This window comes from Heloderma suspectum, chromosome 2 (assembly GCF_057233095.1).
Source record: "Heloderma suspectum isolate Gila_16-S chromosome 2, 16-S_ref, whole genome shotgun sequence".
NCBI lineage: Eukaryota > Metazoa > Chordata > Lepidosauria > Squamata > Helodermatidae > Heloderma > Heloderma suspectum.
Genome location: NC_139459.1, coordinates 222,120,460 through 222,146,104, shown reverse-complemented (window position 1 = coordinate 222,146,104; position 25,645 = coordinate 222,120,460). Strand labels below are relative to the sequence as shown.

Sequence of the window (25,645 nt, the reverse complement as noted above, 5' to 3'; positions counted from 1 at the left end):
TTACGTCCACGACTGTCCACACCCCTTGTTGAACACAGAAATGGAAGACTAAAGTGACATCACTCACACACACCACACAGAGCTGGCTGTGGGGTGATGGGAGTTGTAGTCCAACACATCTGGAGGGCACTGGGTTGGGGAAAGCTGTCAAAGTGACTTTGTCTCTGTCCCAGCCTACTTTGCCTCCACAGAATAACGCCCTCTTTCCAACTCAGCCTCCCCCAACTTTTGCAATTTGAGGAGAATAGTGGACAACTGATTTCTCCCCTCCTAGTGCAGAAAGCATTTGTAGTACAATTATTCTAGAATTTAGAAATAAAAAACCTGTATGTTCCACACAAGAAGTCCTGAGTTTGAAAAACCATGAACTTTATTTCTTGGGGCGGTGGGGAGTGACCCAATGTCGCCAAACCATTGCAATGGCAAATCCTGGATTTTTACATTGAGCTGCTAATCCCCCGTATCTGCTTTTCGTTTCATCGCAGAATTGAGATCCGAGCACTAGCCAAACAGCTTTTCCTTTCCTGCTTTTCTGCTACATAACCTCTAGATGGCAATGTGGCATAGCAGAACAGCGCAAATACACAAGTGGAAATAATGTTTTCTTTCATTTTCTTTAAATAATACCCCATTTTCCCTGCTCTAATAAAACTCGCAGAAAGTGCTGTTTAAAAACAGAATCAAAACTGCAGGTTCACGATGTCATCTAAAGAACCTGTATACAGCCGTGAGTAGGGAATGATGAGCGCACAATAAAAGCCTCATGAAAAGAAGCTCATTGTCTCCTATAAGCAGCTGCCATGGCTACTCCTCTACTGAAGGCTAGCCAAGGCTTCAAAAATAAATAGGAAACCCATTTTTTAAACCAGAAGACTGTATCCTGAACCCTGAGATTCAGAGAAAGGCAGTCATCTTTTCCCCTTGGACAACCCCATGCTCAGAGCCATGCAAACTGCATAGGCCATACTTGCCATAAGTGCCCGTGGTGTTCAGGTGATGCCATAGATTCTTCATTCATTTTTACACTTGTATACCGCCCAATGGCCAAAACTCTCTGGGTGGTTTACAAAGATTAAAACCGTAAAAATACAATAAAATAATGTAATAGAAAACCAACGTACAAAACCCCTTAAAAGACCCATTAAAAACCTTAGCATACGCTGCCAAATGCCTAGGAAAAGAATAAAGTCTTGACCTGGTGCTGAAAAGATTACAACGTTGGCACCGGTCTAGCTGGGGAGAGTGTTCCACAGTCAGGTGGCCACCACCGAAAAGACCCTCTCCCTTGTTGCCACGAACCTCCCTCAGAGGACGCACTCAGAGGAGGGTCTCAGATGATGAGAGTAGTCTATGGGTAGGTTCATACCATAGTATATGGGTAGATTCAGTCTTCTTAGCTGGAGAAAGAATAAGACAAAACCTGACTCTGAAAATAGGTTTTTGGCTGGTCGGTCTCTAGTCATTCAGAAAACATTTTCAGGAAATGTTATAGAAAAATTAACATTCATTTTTATATCATTCACTGGCTAGAAGTGGTGTATCTACAGGGCATTTATGTAACATGTCATTTTAAGCAGGAGAGGTTAGAAAAACAACATTTACAGACTCTTCGTCTTCGGCCAGAGTCACAGTAAAGTCAGGCTGCTCTCTGCTGTTCAGAGTAGGAATAAATATAAAAGGAAATGACAGATATTGTGTTCTGGAGAATCATATATAGAGAACATTCTCCCCCCTGGGAAAAGCAGCTAACATGATGGGGGGAACTGAGTTTCTTAGAGTGACTATACAACAAGGGGACTATATAAAAGAGCTATGTGAAGTTGAAAGTACGCTACATATTTTGCTGCTTTTGGCAGTCAAAGCAAATTGCACTTTCATTTTCTTCTTCGCCATCTTCATCTTCATCTTTTTCTTTATGGCTAGCCGGGGAATGCTGGGAATTGCTGGAATTTATTCTGTCTAAACATGCATAGGACTGTGCCCTTAGTGTACATCATGCCTTACAGAGTTATATAGAAAACACAGATAGGTCCCTGTTCCCTAAGAACATACAATTTAAAATAGATAATGAGAAAAACAACACAGGGAAGGAGGATGAGACAAGGGTAGGGAAGGGAAAATGTGGATATTTCCTTTTACATCAGGGGTGCAGAATCTTTTTCAGCGTGGGGGCCAGAAAGCCACCTGGGAGACCTGGGAGACACATAATCAGATCTCCTAACTTGTGCATGTTTTTCGTTCTTCAAAGTAGCTGATAGGTGGTGCGCTGAATTGGGGCTATGGTGCTGGTAAAAGGAAAGCTTAAACCCTTTCTTTCCAGGTCATTTCCCCAATTGTAAACCCTCACATCCCCACAGTTACAATTTGCCCATTGTGGAAAACACATGATGGTGTGACATTCTGATGTAGCTCAACAGTGCCCCCTAGAGTGTCTGGTGATGTGGAGCCCTGCCAGGAAGCCTGAATAAGCACACACCCTGGTCTTGGGCACCCAGAATTTAATCTCTTTTTCACAATGCTTCATCCAGCTGGAACCAGCCAGCTCTTTTGAGATAGAAGTTGGGAATCGTTAAGAAGATGGATCTAGCCACTAAGTAATTTTCTGATTTGCTGGCTAGACCGCTAATATCAGAACTGGAGAGTATCACGCTATTGGACGAAAACAACAGTCACTCACTGCTAAGAGGCCAGCTTTCACTGATCTCACATTCCCATAAATATGTGAGAAGCCATTCTCAGTTTGTCTCCTGGTAACACCAGATGCACACTCCAAAAATGTGCTCTCCTTCTCCTAGAAAACCTCTCTGCAATGAACTGTGCACGTGCTCTGAAACCCAAGGTTCTATTAGGGAGCAATCCTGCCGCCGCTAGACAGTGGCTAGACAGCCGTAGGATATCTCGTTTTCTGGGAACCAACTTACCCCCACTTCTACGCGGCCTCTGAGGCAGCACGGAACAGCCCCGTCCTCCACGCTCGCAAAAGGAGTGTGATTGGCCAAAATGGGGCATGTCTGGGGGCGTTCTGGGGCGGGGAGGGCGGAAATGCCTGTATGACACATCCAACGTGTCGTACATCAGCCTGCTCCCCCGCTCTGTCCTCCCGCAGCTAGACAGCCACAATCGGCTGTTCAGCCGAAAATGCAGGGCAGGAGACACATGCAGGGAACGATCCCCTCCGTGCTTCTCCTGTCCTGCATTGGATAGGTGACCACCTCCAAGTTCGGAGGCAGCTGCCTATCTGGATAGAATTGCACCCTTAATTAGGTAAAATGTAACTAGCCAAGTTAGATTGCCTTTATTTAGAATTCTCTGTGTGTGATTGTTGACTTCCCTCCCTCCCCGCTCCCCCAATAAACTTCCTTTTTAATATCTGGAGATTTGGTTGTATCATTCTAAACAGGAATTTCTCACGAAAACCTTTCCCATGTGCAATACTGCACAACTGGTAAGCCACCCCTTGTATTCTAAGGATACTTCACAAGGTTTTCTTACACTTTGTGTCTTCTGGGCTTTGAGAAAGTAAATCCAAAGGGCCTTCATTTTTTGTTTTTCCCCTAGACCTGGGCTGGAGGGAGGCATCCTTGGCTCAAGAGTTTGGATCTCCCCAAACTTGACAGACTAGGGTGTTCAGACAAGGATTAGCCTGTGGAGATCAGTATTTCCTTTTGGGGAAACCTTGTAACAAAGGGGTCCACCAGTAGAGAAAGTCATCCTGCTACCAGAATGGTAACTAGGGTGGCCATATGTCCTCCTTTGCAGAGGACAGTCCTCTATTTGAAGGGCTGCCAGAGGACTGTCCTCTATTTTGAAGCATCCTCTGTCTGAAGAGTTGTCCAATACAAATCTGCTATAAAGATAAAGAACCATCACAGGAATTGCTGAGCCTTGAAGTTGCCCATCAACAGCACCTGGACAGCAGATGGAGCAAGGCATACAAGTCACCTGGTCTATGGTGAGATGTCCTGTAGTTCTCTTTAAATTATAACAAATTATTTCTAAGTTTGCACCAATGCATACAGATTAGCATATGAAAATCCTCTGCAAATGCATGTCCCCTTCTGCCCTCTTTTTTGGTGATACATGTCCTCTTTTTTTGGCAGTTTGCAAGTGGACACTATCAGTAATACACGGATTCCCCTATATGTTTTTTGTAGCAGGGCACATAGTAGCTTTGGGAGGGCTGCTGGTGATTTAGCTTATGAAAATGGTGTGGAAGAAAAGTGGTTAAACCCTTCTTCCCCCATCACCACTTCCTCAATGATCAAAGCAGCCACACAAGGCTGCTAAATTTTTTAATGAAAGAAAAAGTAGATCTCACAGGGCCCTAAGTCTATACTACCCTTTCTTGACTTGGTGCCTTCCAGATGTGTTCAGCTACAGCTTCCACCCTTGGCCATGCTACCTGGGGTTGTAATTCAATAGACATCTGGACGGCACCAAGTCAGGGAAGACTGATTAGAAGGTGGTATACAAACTGCATTACTGGATGCTACCAGCAGATGGTGACAAAATCTCACAATTGGACCAAAGGAATCTCAGAAAACTGGTTGAAAAGAGACACGTGTTACAACAACACCAAATTTCAGCTTTCGCCTTATTCGGTGAATAAAATAACATCTCAGGTATGTGTAATTTTTCTCACAGTAACTGATTGTTTTAAGAGGGTTTTGTTAAAATTCTGTCTTTACAGAAAAATCGAGATTGTGGATTTGGGAACAAGCAGTATGGAAACTTCTGCAAACAAAATCAATCATTTATTTTATATTGCTCACATTTCTATCCCACCCCTTCTTCCAAGAACTCATCCTGATGTATATCCCACTCCCAGCTTCCCACTCCCACATTTATCCTCACAATAACCCTGTGAGACAGGTTAGGCTGACAGACAGTGATTGTCCCAGTAACCCAGTGAGCTTTAGAGATGAATGGGGATTTGAACCCAGGTCTTTCCAAGAGATCCTAACACTCTAACACCACATATGATCATAAACAGTACACAGGTAGTTTGTATGTTGGGGGGGTATGAGCTACTGAATCATTCTGCAGTCTAGAATTTAGTTAAATGGCATGCTTTACTGACCCAGTAAGTCCCACTGAGTTCAATGAGGATTATTTCCATTTAAATGAACATGTTAAATTAAAATGAAACCAGTGCAATGATACATATTACAAAGGAGAAATCAAGGAATATTGCAGAATATTGTCTCTATGTTTATCATTCCAATACATTACAAATTTCTACTAAAATTGTATAGGTTTGGTCCCTACTTAACTTCCTGTACAAGCTCTGACATATGGCCATCTTCCTACATCACACTAAACTGTGATTTAGTGAGACATACACAAGCAAACTCCTTTATGGATCACTGCCTTGTTGTGGCGAGGGGGCTTGCGTAACTCAGTGAAGCCATAAGCTATGCCGTGCAGGGCCACCCAAGTCGGACAGGTCATGGTGGAGAGTTCTGACAAAATGTGGTCCACTGGAGAAGGAAATGGCAACCCACTCCAGTATTCTTGCCAAGAAAACCCCATGGAACGTATCACAAGGCTAAAAGATATGACGCCGGAAGAAGAGCCCCTCAGGTCGGAAGGTGTCCAATATACTACTGGGGAAGAGCAGAGGGAATTTCCAAGTAGCGCCAGAAAGAGTAAAGCGGCTGGGCCAAAGCCGAAAGGACACTCAGCTGTGGATGTGTCTGATGGTGAAAAGAAAATCCGATGCTGTAAAGAACAATATTGTTTAGGAACCTGGAATGTCAGATCAATGAATCAAGGTAAGCTGGAGGTGGTCAAACATGAGATGGAAAGACTGAACATCGACATCTTGGGAATCAGCGAACTAAAATGGACAAGCATGGGCGAATTTAATTCAGGTGACCATCATATCTACTATTGTGGGCAAGAATCCCTTAGAAGAAATGGAGTAGCACTCATAGTCAACAAAAGGGTGGGAAAAGCAGTACTGGGGTACAATCTCAAAAACGACAGAATGATCTCAGTACGAATCCAAGGCAAACCATTCACCATCACAGTAATTCAAGTCTATGCCCCAACCACTGATGCCGAAGAAGCTGAGGTTGATCGGTTCTATGAAGACCTACAACACCTGCTAGAACCAACACCAAAAAAAGATGTTCTTTTCATCATCGGGGATTGGAATGCTGAAGTAGGAAGTCAAGAAATCACCAGGATAACAGGCAAGCATGGCCTTGGTGTACAAAATGAAGCACGACAAAGGCTAATAGAGTTTTGCCAAGAGAACACGCTGATCAGAGCAAACATGCATTTCCAACAGCACAAGAGGTGACTCTACACATGGACATCACCAGATGGTCAATATCGAAATCAGATTGCTTATGTCCTTTGCAGCCAAAGATGGAGAAGCTCTATACAGTCAGTAAAAACAAGACCTGGAACTGACTGTGGCTCAGATCATGAGCTTCTTATTGCAAAATTTCGGCTGAAATAGAAGAACGTAGGGAAAACCACTAAACCATTCAGGTATGACCTAAATCATATCCCTTATGAATATCCAGTGGAGGTGACGAATAGATTTCAGGGATTAGACCTGATAGACAGAGTGCCTGAGGAACTATGGACGGAGGTCCGTAACATTGTTCAGGAGAGGAGGCAGCAACTCAATCCATCCCAAAGAAAACGAAATGCAAGAAAGCAAAGTGGCTGTCTGATGAGGCTTTACAAGTAGCTGAGGAAAGAAGGGAAGCGAAAAGCAAGGGAGAAAGGGGAAGATATACCCAACTGAATGCAGAGTTCCAGAGAATAGCAAGGAGAGACAAGAAGGCCTTCTTAAATGAACAATGCAAAGAAATCGAAGAAAACAGTAGAATGGGAAAGACTAGAGATCTCTTCAAGAACATCGGAGATATCAAGGGAACGTTTTGTGCAAAGATGGGCATGATAAAGGACAAAGAAGGCAGGGACCTAACAGAAGCAGATGAGATTAAGAAGAGGTGGAAAGAATACACAGAAGAACTATCTGAAAGGAAAGATCTGGAAAGATCTGAATGTCCCTGATAGCCAGGATAGTGCAGTCACTGAACTTGAGCCGGACATCCTAGAGAGTGAAGTCAAGTGGGCCTTAGGAAGCATTACTAACAACAAAGCTAGCGGAGATGACAGTATTCCAGCTGAGCTATTTAAAATCCTAAAAGATGATGCTGTTAGTTAAAGTGCTGCACTCAATATGCCAACAAATTTGGAACACTCAACAGTGGCCGCAAGACTGGAAAAGGTCAGTTTACATTCCCATTCCAAAGAAGGGCAATGCCAAAGAGTGTTCAAACTACTGCACAATTGCGCTCATTTCACATGCCAGCAAGGTGATGCTCCAAATCCTACAAGCTAGGCTTCAGCAGTATGTGTACCAAGAACTACTGGAAGTACAAGCTGGGTTTCAAAGAGGCAGAGGAACTAGAGGTCAAATCACCAACATTCACTGGATCATGGAGAAAGCAAGAGAATTCCAGAAAAAGTCTACTTCTGCTTCATTGACTACGCTAAAGCCTTTGATTGTGTGGATCACAACAAACTGTGGCAAATTCTGAAAGAGATGGTAGTACCAGACCACCTTACCTGTCTCCTGAGAAACCTGTACGAGGGTCAAGAAGCAACAGTAAGAACCAGACATGGAACAACCGATTGGTTCAAAATTGGGAAAGGAATACGACAAGGCTGTATATTGTCGCCCTGCTTATTTAACTTATATGCAGAGTACATCACGAGAAACGCCGGGTTGGATGAATCACAGGTCGGAATTAAGATTGCCAGGAAAATTATCAGCAACCTCAGATACGCAGACGAGACCACCCTAATGGCAGAAAGCGAAGAGGATCTCAAGAGCCTCTTGTTGAGGGTGAAAGAGGAGAGTGCAAAAGCTGGTTTAAAACTCAACATTAAAAAAACTAAGATCATGGCATCTGGCCCCATCACTTCTTGGCATATAGAAGGGGAAGAAATGGAAGCAGTGACAGATTTTATTTTCTTGGGCTCCAAGTTCACCGCAGATGGTGACTGTAGCCATGAAATTAAAAGACGCTTGCTCCTGGGGAGGAAATCTATGGCACACCTAGACAGCATAGTAAGAAGCAGGGACATCACCTTGCCGACAAAGGTCCGTCTAATCAAAGCTATGGTTTTCCCAGTAGCAACATATGGCTGTGAGAGCTGGACTATAAGGAAGGCTGAGCGCCGAAGAATCGATGCTTTTGAACTGTGGTGCTGGAGAAGACTCTTACGAGTCCCCTGGACTGCAAGGAGGTCAAATCAGTCAATCCTAAAGGAAATCAACCCTGAGTGCTCATTGGAAGGACAGATACTGAAGCTGAAGCTCCAATATTTTGGCCACCTAATGTGAAGAGAAAACTCCCTGGAAAAGACCCTGATGCTGGGAAAGATTGAAGGCAAAAGGAGAAGGGGATGGCGAAGGATGAGATGGCTAGATAGCATCACCGATGCAATGAATATGGACCTGAGCACACTCCAGGAGAGAGTACAGGACAGGAAGGCCTGGAGTGCTATGGTCCATGGGGTCACAAAGAGTCAGACATGACTGAACGACTGAACAACAACAACACAAGCAGAAAGGAGCCCTCTTCCTGCCCTCCTCCCAGATAGCTGGCAGGAGGACTTTGGGAACATTTCTTTTCAGTTTCCCTGAATCTCTGCTTGCCATGTCATCCAGACCAGGAATCATGATTTATCCCTAACTGTGGTCATTTTAAACAAGCCAGCTTCATAATCTATGTTTACAAAATAATATATTTGGGGAAAAGAAGATAGGAAAGGAGAGGCAACAATCACATATGCACACGTGCAAATAAAACCAATAAAAGCTGATCTACCAGAGCAAGTAACTCCCATTGAGCTCAGTGGGACTTACTTCTAAGAAGACATGTATAGGATTGTGATGAAAGTCAATCTAACTTAGGCTGCAATCCTATCAGATCCACCCTTGATATTCATAAGCCTCCAAACTCGGATACTTAAGAGTATCCAATGCAGAGCAGGAGGTGTGTCTAGCTGAGGCGTTGGGGAAGGGGAGGGAAGGAGGCTCGGGGATATGGCGTAAGCCATCCCCTCCCCTCCCCGCCCACTGGCATACCCCCTTTTTCTTCCTTCCAAGGTCGCCTTTGCAACCTCAGAGAGGCAGTCCGCACGGTTCTCTCCACACCAGCTGCAAGGGGACGGGGATGGGGACGGGGAAGGGGGAAGGGAGCTCGGAATCCTGGGTCTGAGGTCAGAGCACTGTCTCAGACCTCAGATCCATCAATCCAACCTATCCTATGCCCCCCCACCTCCCAGACTCTCTTAGCTGGTTACATTTTACCTGCTTGAGAAGAAACTTGGGTTTCAGAGCATGTACTGAGTTCCTTGCAGGAAAAATGATCTGAGAGAGCATAGGTGCATTTTTGGACCCTTGATTTGGATGTTTCCTAGGAGACAAAATAGTGAGGTGATGCTTCACCTATTAATGGAAATTTGAGATCAGGCCTCTTAATGCAGATGAATTGTTGTGTGGACTGTGAAAGGAATTCCAAGTGGGCCAATCAGAAATGTATTTAGAGGCTTGTTTCACTGCTTTCATGTTCCTCAACTTACATGATAAAAGATCTAGCCAACTCTGAACAAATAGTCTTTTGTGAAAAAGGAGATTAACCCCTGCCCCACTGCAGTCCTCCTGCCCAAACAGCTGTTTTACCCATGACAAAGGAGTGAAAATCCCAGGTGCACAAAAGGGCCTCCCCTGGTCAGGACTCAGGAGGCACCTGATCCACCATTAAAACCCTATGCAATTACCCCAGAGGAGCAAAAATCCCATGTGCACCAAAAAGGGGGTGCTGGCTATAAAACCTTGGAGGCTTGCAGGATTTGGACCAAACCTCATACAGAGCTCTAGTGCTGTTTTGCTCATTTGCTAAAGCACTTCCTTGCTAAACCAGAATTGCGCATTTCTCCCTATAGACATTACTGGCATAGAGGCATTACTGTGTTCCCAATACTGCAATTGCAAAAATGTGCAAATTTGCAAATGTGCAAAGGAATTTTCTTTTTAAAAAGATGAACAGAGGCAACTGCGGAAAATGGGGGAAAACTTGCTGACGTTTTGCCCCATCCTAGCAAACTGTCAAGGAGTTTCCATTACACAGAGAACTCCTGCAAAAAACAGAGCAACAGCAGCAGTCTGAATCACTCTTGCCACGTGACTCTATAGGCGAGCAAAATAACCCATGGTGCCTGACAGATGACATAACCCACAGTGGGTCCCTTACTGCAGACAGTGGGTCATCAAAGTGGGTTATTTTGGCCAAATAAGCCATTGTGGATTTTAAAATTCCTGACAGGTGACATGATAACCCACGATGAGTTAAATTAGCCATCAGGACTTGTTTAACCCATTGTGGGTTATCGTGTGGTCCAAACCCAGTCACACAGAGAGAAGTGGATCAACACACCTGCCTGCATTGTTGAACTATCTCTGGGTGCTGGCTATGGAGACTATCATGACAAGCACCTGCATGTCAAAATTTACCACTCCTGCTGTTACAATGTTTATAAAGTTGATTTTGGAAGGGTATGCTGAGGGAACCTTAAAAACAGGTGCCAGTTATGAGATTTTGTCAATTCTAGGAGTGATGATGTAGTCCTTTACAAAAACAGTTAACACCTGCTAACTGTTTTTTAACCAAAAAGACCACCCCTACTTCCCCATTTAGCCCAAATAGCAATATCTATACTGCATGAATCTGATACTATTGCCAGTCCCACAGCCAACATCAGGACACAATCATAAGTATATTTACTTGGGAGTAAGTGTGACTGACAGCTAAGTAAACACAGGATGAGGCTGCTAGTCCCAACATTTTTAAATGGGATTCTATCAGTTTACGTTTTGGTACTTCAGCTCACGGAAGATGTAAATTGGCCTGATAATTTTTGTTTTTGCTCCCAGGAACCACCTTTGCTTCATTTCAGCTATCCTAAACTAATTCTTGTAGTACTGTGGTTCACAACAAATTTTTAACAGCATCCATGTTTTGAATTGAGCTTAAACAGAAAGGGCAGCAATGAGAATGAGCAGATGAAGCACAACATCACAGAAGGCTCCCAGAAGCTCTATTGGTAATCATGTTGGGGAGTAGAAATTAAAAGCCCAGGGCCAGTCCTACCATTAAGCAGAGTGAGGCAATTGCCTCAGATGGCAGATACTGGGTGGCAGCAGTAGCAGCCTCCTGGCTGTTCCTCACGTTGGAGGACAGGGCTGAGTACGTTACACAGCCTGTCCTTGACCCCCCTAAACTAGCCTGCTGCTTCAGGGGTGATGGAGGGCACTATTCCATCACAAGAGGTCAAGTAAGTTTCAACTGCCATTCCAGCAGGCTTTTGTATGTGGGATGCAGAAGGGGTGTCACTGCGACCTTCACCTCAGGCAGCAAAAGGTCTTGGGCTGGCCCTGCCTTTGCCTATGTCTTGGCTCAGCAGGATCAAGGCAGGGGACAAAACTGCTGTTGCTGGCCTCTTGTCCAATCCTAAATTCAAAACTTGATCCTGGAAGGGTCCTTTGGGTTGGGAGCTCTGCTGGTAGCCTGATGGAAAGCTGGGGTGGGGGGGTGGGAGGGCAGGGAGGTTGAGTTTCCAAGCACCTTATTACCTATCTGTACCTATCTGTTTTTCCCTTGCACATTATTAGAGAATCAAAGTACTGTGGAGAAATACTAGATGTATACTATAGATTGAATTATGCTAAGAGCAATAAAGCAGCCATGTATTGGGGGCACTGCTCTGCAGTGGTTCCGCTCCTTTCTCTCAGGATGGCTCCAGATGGTGCCGCTCAGGGATAGTTGTTCCTCGAAAAAGGAACTATTATGTGGAGTCCCTCAGGGCTCCATTCTATCCCCGATGCTGTTCAATATCTACATGAAACCGCTGGGAGAGATCATCAGGAGGTTTGGGGCTGAGTGTTATCAGTATGCTGATGACACCCAAATCTATCTCTCCTTCATATCTTTCTCCAATGAAGGTATGACTCCTCTGAAAGACTGCCTGAAGTCGGTAATGGGCTGGATGAGGGAGAACAAGCTGAAGTTGAATCCAGGCAAGACATAGGTTCTTTTCGTGAAGGGCCCTATCTCAGGTATTGAGCTTTGTCAACCAGTTCTGGATGGGGTTGCACTCCCCCTGAAGGAGCAAGTTGGTAGCTTGGGGGTGCTTCTTGACTGAACCCTGCTCCTGGCACTTTAGGTGGAGGCAACGGTGAGAAGTGCCTGTTATCAACTTTGGCCAATATGCCGGCTACACCCATTCCTGGAACATGTGGACCTGGTAACAGTGGTGCACGTGCTGGTAACCTCTAGGCCTGATTTCTGCAATGCGCTGTACTTGGGGCTGCCTTTATATTTAGTTCGGAAACTTCAACTGGTACAAAATACGGCAGCCAGATTGGTCTCTGGGACATCCCGTGGAGACCATATTATACCAGTTTTAAAATCTTTACACTGGCTGCCATTTGTTTCTGAGCAAAATATGAAGTGCTGGTTCTTCGTTTAAAGCCTTACATGGTCTAGGCCCAAGGTACCTCAGGGAGGGCCTTCTCCCCTATGCCCAGTGTGCCACCTAAGGTCTTCTGAGGGCTCTCTGCTGCGGCTCCCTAATGTGAGACTCGCAGCCACACGCAAGAGGACCCTTTCCTTTGCCGCCCCTCACTTGTGGAACGACCTGCTGATTGAAATGCGCCTGCTAACCTCACTGAAGGTTTTTAAGCAGGCATTAAAGATGCTATTATTCTGGCAGGCCTCCCCTTTTTGGAACTCTTGTTCCTTTTGCTGACTTTTGTATACTATTTTTAAGCAGTGTTTTAAACTGCGTTTTATTGTTGGATTTTTTAAAACATTGTTTTTAGTTCAAAGTTGTTTTTAGTTATATGTTGTTTGTCCGTATGTTTTTATGTAAATGGCTTTTAAACTTTGTATGTTGTATTTTAATGTTTTAACTTTTGTAAACCACCCAGACAGCTCCGGCTATGGGGCGGTATAGAAATGTAATAAACAATAATAATAATAATTAATAATAATGTTAGGATTTATCCATTATGGTGTGTCTTTGGACTTGGAACCACAAGATTCAGGCTTATTTACTTAATTAACTTGATTTATTTCTATTATTATTGTTATTAATTATATTTCTATACTGCCCCATAGCTGAAGCTCTCTGGGCAGTTTAATGCATTTCTTAGCTGCCTTTCAAGACTACAGTAAGGTTCAAGGCTGCAGTGGGGCTAACTGGGGCTCAGGTTCCCACTTAGCTACAAAGCTCCCAGGGAAATCTTGGGCCATTCAGTCTCTCTCAGTTTAACACACCTCACAGGATTGTTGTGAGGATAAAAGTGGGTGGGAGGACCATGTTCACCACTCTGATCTGACCTCCTTGGAGGAAAGGTGGGATAAAAATGTAATAAATAAATACTCCAATTAGATAGGAAAAGAGGTAAATGGGCTTGCTGTAGCCAGAAAAGTGAAAGCTAATTAACCAGAAAAGTGAAAGCTAATTAACATCATTCTGTTATATTGTCAAATGAAAAAAAAATCCTGCCTAGGTATGTCTCCTACACAAATCAATGGCCCGTTAAGGCCCTAATGCACTGCTACCCAAGCCTAGACAGAGTTCCTTATTTGCCTCTTTGTTAGCTAAGTAATTCTAAGTCTTCAGGTTCTATAGGAAATGTATTTACATGTTTATACCTTTAGGACTGTAAATATTTTAATTTGCATTGTGCACCTTGAGAAAGAAGGTCTGGGATTCTTTAGAAGTTATGGGGTAAGCTATACAATACATTGCAATGCCAAGTGTAATGTAGTCCCAGAGATCCCTTCCCCCTTGGCAAGTATCTTTGGGGATTTGCATCAAATAAGATGTGCAGAAAGAGAATGTGCCCAGAGAACAATGGAAAATATAATCAACCAACCAACAAAAAACTTTCCCTGACAGTTTTTCCCCTGAAGCTTCCTGCTCCTTAGCTGCTTTTAATCTCTCCCCACTCCAGTGTTCCTAACCCATCTTTACTTCCTAAACTCAGGTTTGGAATTCTTCAGAGCAAATGCCACGTTCCACATAACTTCTGAATCATGAGGGCTCTTGTACACATGGGGAAAGCTACAGGAATCATGTGAAAAGTGCCAGATGCTAAAAATATAAACGTATTCCATCAGAAGCTTATTTTATTAAACAAAAACAAAACGGCAGAGGCTTGCTATGACAAAATCATCATGCTTGCCATGTGGAGTCTGTATTAATATTCATATGTGTCGGCTGTGTTAAATAGAACCCAGGTAAGTTAAGGTTATTTGTTTGGAAGAAAGTGAGTGAACGGTGGGAGGGGCTTGTGGGTGTGTTTGATGAGACGGAGTTTATAAAATGCAGAAAGTTAGGGAGCAATCCTACGGGGATAGGTGGATGCCTCCAGGTTTGGTGGTGTCCGCCTATCCAATGCAGGGTGGGTGGAGTGCGGAGGGGATCTTCTCTGCCATGCGCCCGCTGCCCTGCGGTCACAGCTAGATGGCTGATTTCAGCTGTCTAGCCACGGGACTTCGGAGCGGGGAGGGGGAGGCTGGACGACGCATAGGAATCATTGTACCGGCACTTCTGCACTCCCTGCCCCCGGGAACACCCTGTTTTGCCCCGCTCCGCGCTGCTTTTCTGAGCGTGGAGACCGGGGACAATCCGGGCCACCTACGAGGCGGTGGGGGCAGGGGCAGGGAGGCGGTTTTCTGGGAACTGACCTCGGAGCATGGGTTCCAAGGTCAGTTCCCCCAAACCAAACAATCCTACAGCGGTCTAGCCACTGTTTAGTGGCCATAGGATTGCGTCGTCAATTAGACAGAGATAGGGTTTGGAGATAGGGCCTTAGGGTTTGATGAAGCTACATCTAGATAGTGAAGCTGTGGGAATAGGAGTTAGAAGGGGCAGAGTAGGCAGGGTAAGACCGAGAAATGAGTGATTAATTATAAACTATACCATCTCTTGTACTAAATAAACTTTAATTTGTGTGTTTTAAAATTATAAAATGCCACGGCTTGTTCATCTTTCTGCACTACCAATAGTGTTCATATTTCCTGGATACTTCTCCTGGTTGGGTAAAAGGAACCAATTAGGCATACTGGGTATCTCTTTTACCTGGTGAATTTAGGGGCTGAAGCTTGTGGGACAGTGAGGACAGTTGTCCCAAAGTGGAGGCAGATGGACCTGAAGGAGGGTTATGTCACACTTGCCTAAAATAAAAGAAAAAACATTTCTAATTTTCTAATAATTCTAAAAATAATCTTATTTTTCTAAAAAAATATTCAGGCTGCAGCAGGCCTTATTGTAGGGCTGGGCAACTTGTGGCCCTCCAGCTGTTTTGGCCTACAACTCCCATAATCCCTTGCCACTGGCTATGATGGCTACAGCTGACTGTAGACCAAAATGTTTGGCGGGCCACAAATTGCTCACTTGCAAATAACAAAACGAGGGGAGCCCAAACAGAAAAGGCCCTGTTTCACCCCATACAAATACACAGTGCAATCCTATGCATGTTTACTCAGACGTAGGTCCCACTGTGTTCAAGAGGGTTTACTCCCACATAGCTGTGCATTGGACTATAGCCTTTACCTCTTGAATTGAAGGGAGTCTTGAGCTAGGCCACCATCCAATGAGATAATTAGCAGGTGCGGGGATCATATGAGGATCAAAGGAAGAATCTCTTTCTGATATGTACACCTTTCTGATATGTACACCAGTCTGATGGCTGTGGGTGTACGGTCAAATTGAGGCAATGCTGTCTTGGAAAAAATGTTCCTCTTGTTGCAAATGGAGAGAGTATCCTTGAGCTACTTTAATCAGGATGCGAGTTTCATTTCTGAATCATATGGTCCGCTGACTGTTGATACAAAGTTTGCAAGTTTTCACCAAATGCTGAAAGCATGACTTCAAAAAGAGCTAAGTAGGCCCCAAAGTATTTTCATTCATTCATTCTTTCCACTACACAGGATGTGTGAGATGATCCACGTGTGCTGGCTGAACTTTTAGTGCATTTATCATCTTACAGACAAGAGAGAGCGCTTGAGGGGAAGCTGAGAAATGCATGGTTTCTATGACTGCTGAGTAGATCGTGGGGATAATAAGTGTGTTCCAAGAGCGACCTCTTTAATTTTAGTTTACCTCTTTCATTTCAGTCCTGCAGATGAAAGGAATAAAATGTTAGATCTTGACTGAAATGTGGATGCATAACAGGAGTTGTCCTACTTTCGAATGAACCAAGTGTGCATATGGAATCTATACCTGGTAGCACACCACCACCCCTGCCCCTGAAGACACTGCTTACAAAAACCAGTGTTGGGTAAGTAGTACAGTCACTTACTTAATAATGATGGCTAGAGGAGAAGTAAGGAAGGACCTCCCCCCCACCTATGGATCTGTACCATAGCAAAGTGAAACAAAAGCCTGAATATAAGCAACTGGTCCACATCATTCAAGCTAAATTCCGCATTTGTTTCCAAAGAACATGTCTGGACACAAGCAAACCATGGAATAAGACACTTCATCCCATCATGTCCCTCTTAGGCGCAACTCTACAGCATCAACTAAACTCACATTTTCAAGGCCTCATCGGGGGATCTGAGGCCAAACAGCAATTTGGTATATTCTTAGGGTCATTACTGACCATACCATAACCTCCAAGTTGCTCTGCATAACTTCCAGACTACTGAGGGTTCTGGTATCACCATTCACCCTTGCTATTTAAACCATACAGACCAATCCTGTGCTTACTCAAAAGCAAGCCCTATGAAGTTCAATGGAACATACTCCCAAGTAAGTGTACATTGGGACTGCAGCCTGAATATTCTGCCCATCGATTCAGTGGAAGAGTGCGAGGTTATCAACTGTTTCTTTCTTTCTTCTTCTTCTTCTCCTCCTCAGTTGCAGGGTGCACAGACCACCACAGTTGGGCTGCAATCCTGCACATGCTTACTTAGAAGGAAGTCCCATTTAACAAATGGGATTTAGTTCTGGGTAAATATATAGGATTGGTCTGTTAGAAACCTCTTTCCCACTTCTACCAAGTACCACATAGCCTAAGGGCACACAATCCTATACATGTTTAGACAGAAAACAGTCCTACAACTCCCAGCATTCCCTAAACATGCATAGGATTGCACCCTAAAGCTCTAGTCTCAAAGGTCATGTCACACACACAATTGTGTGCTGCTGCTGGTGGTCATCTTGTATTTATCCTTGCCTACCACTTTTCAGTATTATGCCACATTTTGAGAGAGAGAGAAATTGCTGTTCGTTTAGGAGTCTGGGCTCAAGTCATATGTGCAACTCTCTAAGACTGGGGTGGGCAGAAGGTAGATTGGGGTCTACTCGTTGATCAGGATCTACTGGTAGATTTCCGGGCACTTTGCAGTAGAACAAGAAGGATTTCTGACTTCCAAATGTGTAACAACAGCAACGACGTGACTCACACCCACCCCAAATTATACTGCTGAAACCAAGGAGGCTTTGGGGTAACCAGAAGTGTATTTCCGTGTGGAAAGAGGGCTGTGAGCTCCGTTCGGTTCCGGCACTCAAAACACAATCCTGGGTTCAGAAGTCTTTAATTCGAAGTGTCGTGTTGTTTTGCATCGCGCTCTGGCCGCTCTCGCGGTTCCGGCACAGAAGAAAGGTAACGATGCACAGGACGACTGCAGCCACGCGGCCCGATTCTTTGCAGAGCGGGGCGGGCATGAAGGCACATTGCCACCGCTGGGTAGCTTTACACCACAATCCCACACATCGTGCTGCAAGGCGGCCTTACAGCACAATCCCACGCAGTCCTCCATCCAACCGGCACCGGCACCGGCACCGGCACCCCCCCCCCGGACTCCAAGTGCGGCGGACTCCCGGCCAGCTCAGGGCACGATTGCAGCTTTCCAGTCGGCGGAACGACCGGCGACCGCTCCCGGTGACGGCAACCCCGAGAAGAGGAAGCCGCGCGCTCGCCCGGGCCCCGCGGCTTCGCACCTGCCCTTCTCGCTCGACTGGCGCCCCGCCCTCCGCCTGCGGGGACTCGGCGCCGCCCCGTGCCGCTTTCCCAGGTGGAGCGAGAGGCAGCGAAGGCGCGCCTGGCGCGGCGCTTCGCCTGGAGCGGGTGCGGGGGCTCGGACGCGCCGCCGGTAAGGGCGCCGCCGCCGCTGCTGCTCTGGCGCCGGGGGTGGGAGATGGCTGGGGCCGCGCGCCTGCTTATGTCCGAGCTCTTCCCCTCCGCTTGTCGGCCTCTCCCCTCGTTTGGCAGTTAATCGCTACCGGGTCGCTTTGATCCGATCCCCGCTTCTGGGTGTTCTCCGCCCGACCGCGCCCTCCCCTGCCACCGGCGGCAACGCGCTCCTGCCTGGGTCGCGAGCGGCGGAGGTGGAGCGGCCAAGCGGCTGGTGGATCGGAGATAAATGAGAGCGCCCCGTCAGCGCGGGAGAAGAGGGGCGAGGACGGCCTCGGGCTTGCCGCCGGCACCTCCACGTACGCCCCCACCCCGCCGCCAAGAGGGAGCCGAACTCCTCGGCAGGTCGCCGCCCGGTCCCTGTGAGGGTGTGGTTTTGGTTTAGTTTCTCTTTGCCCTGGTTGGGCGCTCTCATACTTCCCTTGTTCGGGTTCCTGCTTCCTCTCTCTCCCTTCTTTCTGCTCGCCTAGATTATTCGCTTGCTTGCTTTCACCGGAAAAGTTTCGTGAGTAGGTGTGAATTCTTTCGGCTCTCCCTCGCCTTTCGTGTTCCCGCATTTCCTCCTCCTCTCTCTTTCTCTCTCTGCCCCCCTCCCCCCGTCTCCCGGATTACTTCGCGTGTTGCAAGGCTGCCTGTGTCTCTCTCGTTGGACTCCTCAGCCTTTGTGGATAACTTAACTTTATTATGGTAAAGTTTAAAACTTCCACTATTTCGTCATACGCTTTTGTTGGCCTTTTCTCTTCCGCGTAACTTCGGTGCTCTTCCTACTCCTAACCCCCCCCCCCCGTCCTTGCCCCACATCCATACCAGTGACTAATTTAGGGATCTTGTCTCTAAGTCTTGGTTTTTCTTTTCTGTAAGTCTGTAACCCTTTTGCATTTCTGAGAATAGTTTACAATGAGATGTAAGACATATTTACTCCAAAAGGAAGTCTTGCTGATTCCAGCAGGGCCTACTTCCAACTAAGCATGCACAGGGGCAGCCTTGGTTTTGTTCCAATTCATTATGTTCAAATTCTACCAGTTGTGCTTTAAATTATGACAAGGGAAGGCTAGGATGGTAGCCACTCAAAAATTCAGAGATACTTTCTCTGGTATACCAAAAAAAAAAAAAAAAAGGCAGTGGTGCCTCTATGCAGACATCTTGACTACAACTTCCAGTCGGCCTTTTCCACCCCCTAGTCCTGCAACTTGCATTTTGTAACATCTTGCCTGACAAAGAGAACTGGAGATCTCAGAAACTTCCACATTGTTTGGTGATCTTTGAGTTGGCCTAATAAAGGTATTACACTACATGCATTTTGGAATTTCTCTGGACTTTCTGGCAAATTTGTGCTCATAAATTAAGGTAGGTGACAAGTGTTGCCGTGGATAACGTCATTGAGTCAGAAAACAAAAAGAAGTCCTGTGGCATCTGAAAGATTAACAAATTGATTATGGCACAAGCTTTCATGGATTCCTGCCCATGAAAGTTTATACCATATGGTATGGTATACCATACCATAAAAACCACGTTTTTAAGGTGCCACAAGGCTCTATTGTTTTTGTTACAAAATTGCACTCTGGAGATTGTTACAATCGGGTTAAGAGAGAGAAACTATTTGAATTGCCCTATACTTTAAGAGGGGCCGCGGTGGCTTAGTGGTTAAGACGCTGAACTGCAGACTGGAAGGTCGGCAGGTCAGCAGTTCGAGACCCAAGTGCTGCGTGACGGAGTGAGCTCCCATCTTCAGTCCCAGCTTCTGCCAACCTAGCAGTTCGAAAGTAAGAAATTGCAAGTAGATAAATAGGTACCGCCCCGGTGGGAAAGGTAACAGCGTTCCATGCACCTCGGTGTTCAGTCATGCCGGCCACATGACCACGGAAGCATCTTCGGACAGCGCTGGCTCTTAGGCTTAGAAACGGGGATGAGCACCGCACCCTAGAGTCGGACACGACTGGTTGGGGACACCTTTACCTTTTACCTTTATACTTTAAGAAGGTGTGCAGTGGCATCACAACCATGTTATGGAGGGGAAAGGGATGATATTTCCTATGGCTTCCATACTGGTAAGCTGCTTGAGTTTCACTTATAACGTTTCTGGTGCTTCCAAATGTTGTTGAGGATGCAGGTTTGATCACCCTGTCTCCAAAAGGGCAGAAGTCTAGTTAGGGAGAAGAGTATAGAATAGGACAGCTAAAATTATAGCAGGGAGGGAGGATCTTGGTTCAGAAGAAAAGCTTAAACTGTGGGGATTTTTAGATTAGAGATGCAAGAATGATATCAAAGAGACATGTTAAAGTAGAAACTTAGAAAATTATGAATGGTGTGGTGGATGTGAATAGAGAGAGATCTGTTTCTTTCCTTCTTAAAACAGTAGACCACAAGTTCATTTGATGAAATTAATTCATGGTTATTAAGAGCACACAGAAGGAAGAACTGCTTTGCACACACGTAACTGACTTATACTTTTCACTGCTCCATGGTTTGGGGATAGCAGTGGCTTCTTTTGTTATAGAAGCGGAATCTCTGTGATGGGAGGCTGAATATATCTGGTAGCCAGATACTGGAGGCAAACGCTGAGGGTGCTTTTCTCCTTCATGCCATCCTCGTGAACTTCCCCAATGTACCTGGCTGGTGGAGTGCTGGGTTCCCAAGCTCTGTCTTGATTTAAGGGGTTGAGCTTAATTCAAGAAATGAAGTATTTCTGTTGCATAGTAAAAGAGGCCAACATCACAAGAGACAACTCTACACATGGACATCACCAGATGGTCAGTATCGAAATCAGATTGGTTATGTCCTTTGCAGCCAAAGATAGAGAAGCTCTATACAGTCAGTAAAAACAAGACCTGGAGCTGACTGTGGCTCAGATCATGAGCTTCTTGTTGCAAAATTTCAGCTTAAATTGAAGAACGTAGGGAAAACTACTAAACCATTCAGGTATGACCTAAAGCATATCCCTTATGAATATACAGTGGAGGTAAGGAATAGATTTCAGGGATTAGACCTGATAGACAGAGTGCCTGAAGAACTATGGACGGAGGTCCGTAACATCGTTTAGGAGGCAGCAACTCAATCCATCCCAAAGAAAAAGAAATGCAAGAAAGCCAAGTGGCTGTCTGATGAGGCTTTACAAGTAGCTGAGGAAAGAAGGGAAGCGAAAAGCAAGGGAGAAAGGGGAAGATATATCCAACTGAATGCAGAGTTCCAGAGAATAGCAAGGAGAGACAAGAAGGCCTTCTTAAATGAACAATGCAAAGAAATCGAGGAAAACAACAGAATGGGAAAGACTAGAGATCTCTTCAAGAACATCGGAGATCTCAAGGGAACGTTTTGTGCAAAGACGGGCATGATAAAGGACAAAGAAGGCAGGGACCTAACAGACGCAGATGAGATTAAGAAGAGGTGGCAAGAATACACAGAAGAACTATACAGGAAAGATCTGAATGTCCCTGATAGCCATGATAGTGCAGTCACTGAACTTGAGCCGGACATCCTCGAGAGTGAAGTCAAGTGGGCCTTAGGCAGCATTACTAACAACAAAGCTAGCGGAGATGCCAGTATTCCAGCTGAGCTATTTAAAATCCTAAAAGATGATGCTGTTAAAGTGCTGCATTCAATATGCCAACAAATTTGGAACACTCAACAATGGCCGCAAGACTGGAAAAGGTCAGTTTACATTCCAATTCCAAAGAAAGGCAACGTCAAAGAGTGTTCAAACTACCGCACAATTGCACTCATTTCACATGCCAGCAAGGTGATGCTCAAAATCCTACAAGCTAGGCTTCAGCAGTATGCGAACCGAGAACTACCGGAAGTACAAGCTGGGTTTCGAAGAGGCAGAGGAACTAGAGATCAAATCGCCAACATTCGCTGCATCATGGAGAAAGCAAGAGAATTCCAGAAAAACGTCTATTTCTGCTTCATTGACTACGCTAAAGCCTTTGATTGTGTGGATCACAACAAACTGTGGCAAATTCTTAAAGTGATGGGAGTACCAGACCACCTTACTTGTCTCCTGAGAAACCTGTATGAGGGTCAAGAAGCAACAGTAAGAACCAGACATGGAACAACCGATTGGTTCAAAATTGGGAAAGGAGTACGACAAGGCAGCATATTGTCACCCTGCTTATTTAACTTATATGCAGAGTACATCATGAGAAACGCCGGGTTGGATGAATCACAGGTCGGAATTAAGATTGCCGGGAGAATTATCAACAACCTCCGATATGCAGACGATACCACCCTAATGGCAGAAAGCGAAGAGGATCTCAAGAGCCTCTTGTTGAGGGTGAAAGAGGAGAGTGCCAAAGCTGGTTTGAAACTCAACATTAAAAAAACTAAGATCATGGCATCTGGCCCTATCACTTCCTAGCATATAGAAGGGGAAGAAATGGAAGCAGTGACAGATTTTACTTTCTTGGGCTCCAAGATCACTGCAGACGGTGACTGTAGCCATGAAATTAAAAGACGCTTGCTCCTTGGGAGGAAAGCTATGGCAAACCTAGACAGCATAGTAAGAAGCAGAGACATCACCTTGCTGACAAAGGTCCGTCTAATCAAAGCTATGGTTTTCCCAGTAGTAATGTATGGCTGTGAGAGCTGGGCTATAAGGAAGGCTGAGCGCCGAAGAATCGATGCTTTTGAACTGTGGTGCTGGAGAAGACTCTTACGAGTCCCCTGGACTGCAAGGAGGTCAATTCAGTCAATCCTAAAGGAAATCAACCCTGAGTGCTCATTGGAAGGACAGATACTGAAGCTGAAGCTCAAATATTTTGTCCGCCTAATGCGAAGAGAAAACTCTCTGGAAAAGACCCTGATACTGGGAAAGATTGAAGGCAAAAGGAGAAGGGGACGGCAGAGGATGAGATAGCTAGATAGCATCACCGATGCAATGAATATGAACTTGAGCACGGTCCGGGAGAGAGCACAGGACAGGAAGGCCTGGCGTGCTATGGTCCATGGGGTCATGAAGAGTCGGACACAACTGAACGACTGAACAACAGTAGAAGAGGATGAGAGATAAAGGTTGGAAGTATAGAATTGCTGTAATAAGGGGGAATGGGTTTCCAAGATGACAGGATTCTACTAGGCAAACAAAATGAGAATTTGTGGTATCTCCATCAAATAAAGGATCATGCTGGTTCAATTACAGAGCCCAGTCTGTACACATACCCAGAAGAGAATCCCCAGACAATTCCTACTCCAGCTGAAATTCCTTATAGGACAACTCTCCAACCAGAATGTTGGAGGGGAAAAAATTGCTAATGAGCTAACAAAATAATGGCAAAAGGGGGATATTTGGATCCCAGTCAGCTCACAGTCTGTGGGGAGGTTGTAGAGAAAACCAAAAATAGTAAAACATGTCCTATATTGTGTGGGTCATTCATACCATGGCAGTCAGCAAGCCATTTTTATGTGTTCATTGTGCGGGTCGTTTACACAGAACTTACTAACTTCTTTCATGTGAACTTCAGAACTACATTTTGATACTCAGTTGCTTTTGTTACTTAGTATACTTTTTTTAAATGCTGCGCTACATAAGATTACACTACGTGTTCATAATATTGAGCGACCGTGGGACCACAGTAAGGCAGCTCTGTTGATACGTCATACCAAAGTGATTGGTGTCTGGCAACTCTTGGCCCAAATTCTCCTGTCTCCAGTTACCAATGTAAGCTCCTTCTCCTTTTTTCAGAAACCAGTGTTTTGGGCAGCAACATAGACTTGTGGGGACCTTGCTGAGAAAAGAACTTATCTATTCTTTTGCTGCGAAGAGTGGGCAAGGGGAAGTTGTCTTGATGACACTCAAAGTGGTGAGAAGGAGTGAGTAGCCAACAGTTGACTTTGTCCTTGGCGTACTCCTCCTTCTCCCTAGCCCACTTCACCCTCAATATGGCTTGCTGGCAAAAGTATTACTGACCAGTGGGCCCTGTTTCAACAATTGATACAAGCTCCAGTCCTAGCAACTGCAGGAAGGATATTTTCCCCTTTGTGATATTTAATGCCATTGAATAGCAGAGATATGAACTAACTTCTGAAGTTCAGGTAATCTGAATTATTGTGCCAGTAGAGGAGCAGTCAGAATGGGACACTGGGGCTGTTTTTCAGATGTTGCCCCCTAACGTACAGTGAATGTGGAGAGAACTCAGGACCGTGCCTGCTGGCCGCACTCCCCCATGCTGATGCAGCTGCACATTTGGCTGTAATGAGAAGGCCATGGGTGCATCCAGCAGTGTATGGCTCTTCCTTGCCATTAGGAACCTGGTTCCCCATCATGTCTGAACTTGTCCCATTCTGATCACATGTTCCATTCTGTTCACCCACTGTTGTTGTTGTTCAGTCGTTCAGTCGTGTCCGACTCTTCGTGACCCCATGGACCATAGCACGCCAGGCCTTCCTGTCCTGCGCTCTCTCCCGGAGCGTGCTCAAGTTCATATTCATTGCATCCGTGATGCTATCTAGCCATCTCATCCTCTGCCGTCCCCTTCTCCTTTTGCCTTCAGTCTTTCCCAGCATCAGGGTCTTTTCCAGGGAGTTTTCTCTTCGCATTAGGTGGCCAAAATATTGGAGCTTCAGCTTCAGTATCTGTCCTTCCAATGAGCACTCAGGGTTGATTTCCTTTAGGATGGACTGATTTGACCTCCTTGCAGTCCAGGGCACTCGAAAGAGTCTTCTCCAGCACCACAGTTCGAAAGCATCAATTCTTCGGCGCTCAGCCTTCCTTATAGTCCAGCTCTCACAGCCATACATTACTACTGGGAAAACCATAGCTTTGATTAGACGGACCTTTGTCGGCAAGGTGATGTCTCTGCTTCTTACTATGCTGTCTAGGTTGGCCATAGCTTTCCTCCCAAGGAGCAAGCGTCTTTTAATTTCATGGCTACAGTCACCGTCTGCGGTGATCTTGGAACCCAAGAAAGTAAAATCTGTCACTGCTTCCATTTCTTCCCCTTCTATATGCCAGGAAGTGATGGGGCCAGATGCCATGATCTTAGTTTTTTTAATGTTGAGTTTCAAACCAGCTTTTGCACTCTCCTCTTTCACCCTCAACAAGAGTATCACCCACTGTAGGGACCCACTATGTCCAATGGGGCTTACTCCCAGGTAAGTGTGCATAGAATTACAGTCTAAGTTGAGTGTGTTGGTGCTACTGCCTCTGGAATACCCACCCTTGTCAGATACATCACCAAAAAATTATGCAGAAGTCTTATATGGAACTGGGCAGAGATGGTCTAGGTCTGAGCATTTTTTGTGAACTGCCCAGAGAGCTTTGGCTATTGGGTGATATAGAAATGAAATAAAGGAAATGAGCATGAATCTTACCTAAGGTTTTGAAAGGGTTTCCAGCCATCATGGGGCCAGATACATTGACACAAAGCTGCATTCCTTAAATCTAGTAGTGTGTCAGAATGGTAT

The 25,645-nt window shown here is 45.3% G+C and overlaps 2 protein-coding genes across 5 annotated transcripts in view; one reads left to right on the top strand and one right to left on the bottom strand.

The window, feature by feature from the left end:
- Positions 1–349: 349 nt before the first annotated feature.
- Positions 350–18,804, bottom strand: LOC146354108 (uncharacterized). The gene is made up of 4 exons (XM_084829784.1): positions 18,412–18,804; positions 17,523–18,313; positions 15,661–16,225; positions 350–1,397 (listed from the first exon to the last, which is right to left on the bottom strand). The coding sequence occupies exons 1-2, from the start codon at positions 18,802–18,804 to the stop codon at positions 17,807–17,809; spliced, it is 900 nt and encodes a 299-aa protein (XP_084685910.1). The 3' UTR covers positions 350–1,397; positions 15,661–16,225; positions 17,523–17,806.
- Positions 18,128–25,645, top strand: part of RHBDF2 (rhomboid 5 homolog 2) — a 99,128-nt gene continuing 91,610 nt past the window's right edge. The window contains exon 1 of one of the 4 annotated variants that reach the window (XM_084838192.1): positions 18,128–18,206. The gene's annotated coding sequence lies outside the window, so the exon portion shown is untranslated. Of the gene's footprint in view, positions 18,616–18,667; positions 18,761–25,645 lie in introns of those variants that run through there. The other 3 variants (XM_084838193.1, XM_084838195.1, XM_084838194.1) reach the window with 3 other exon arrangements.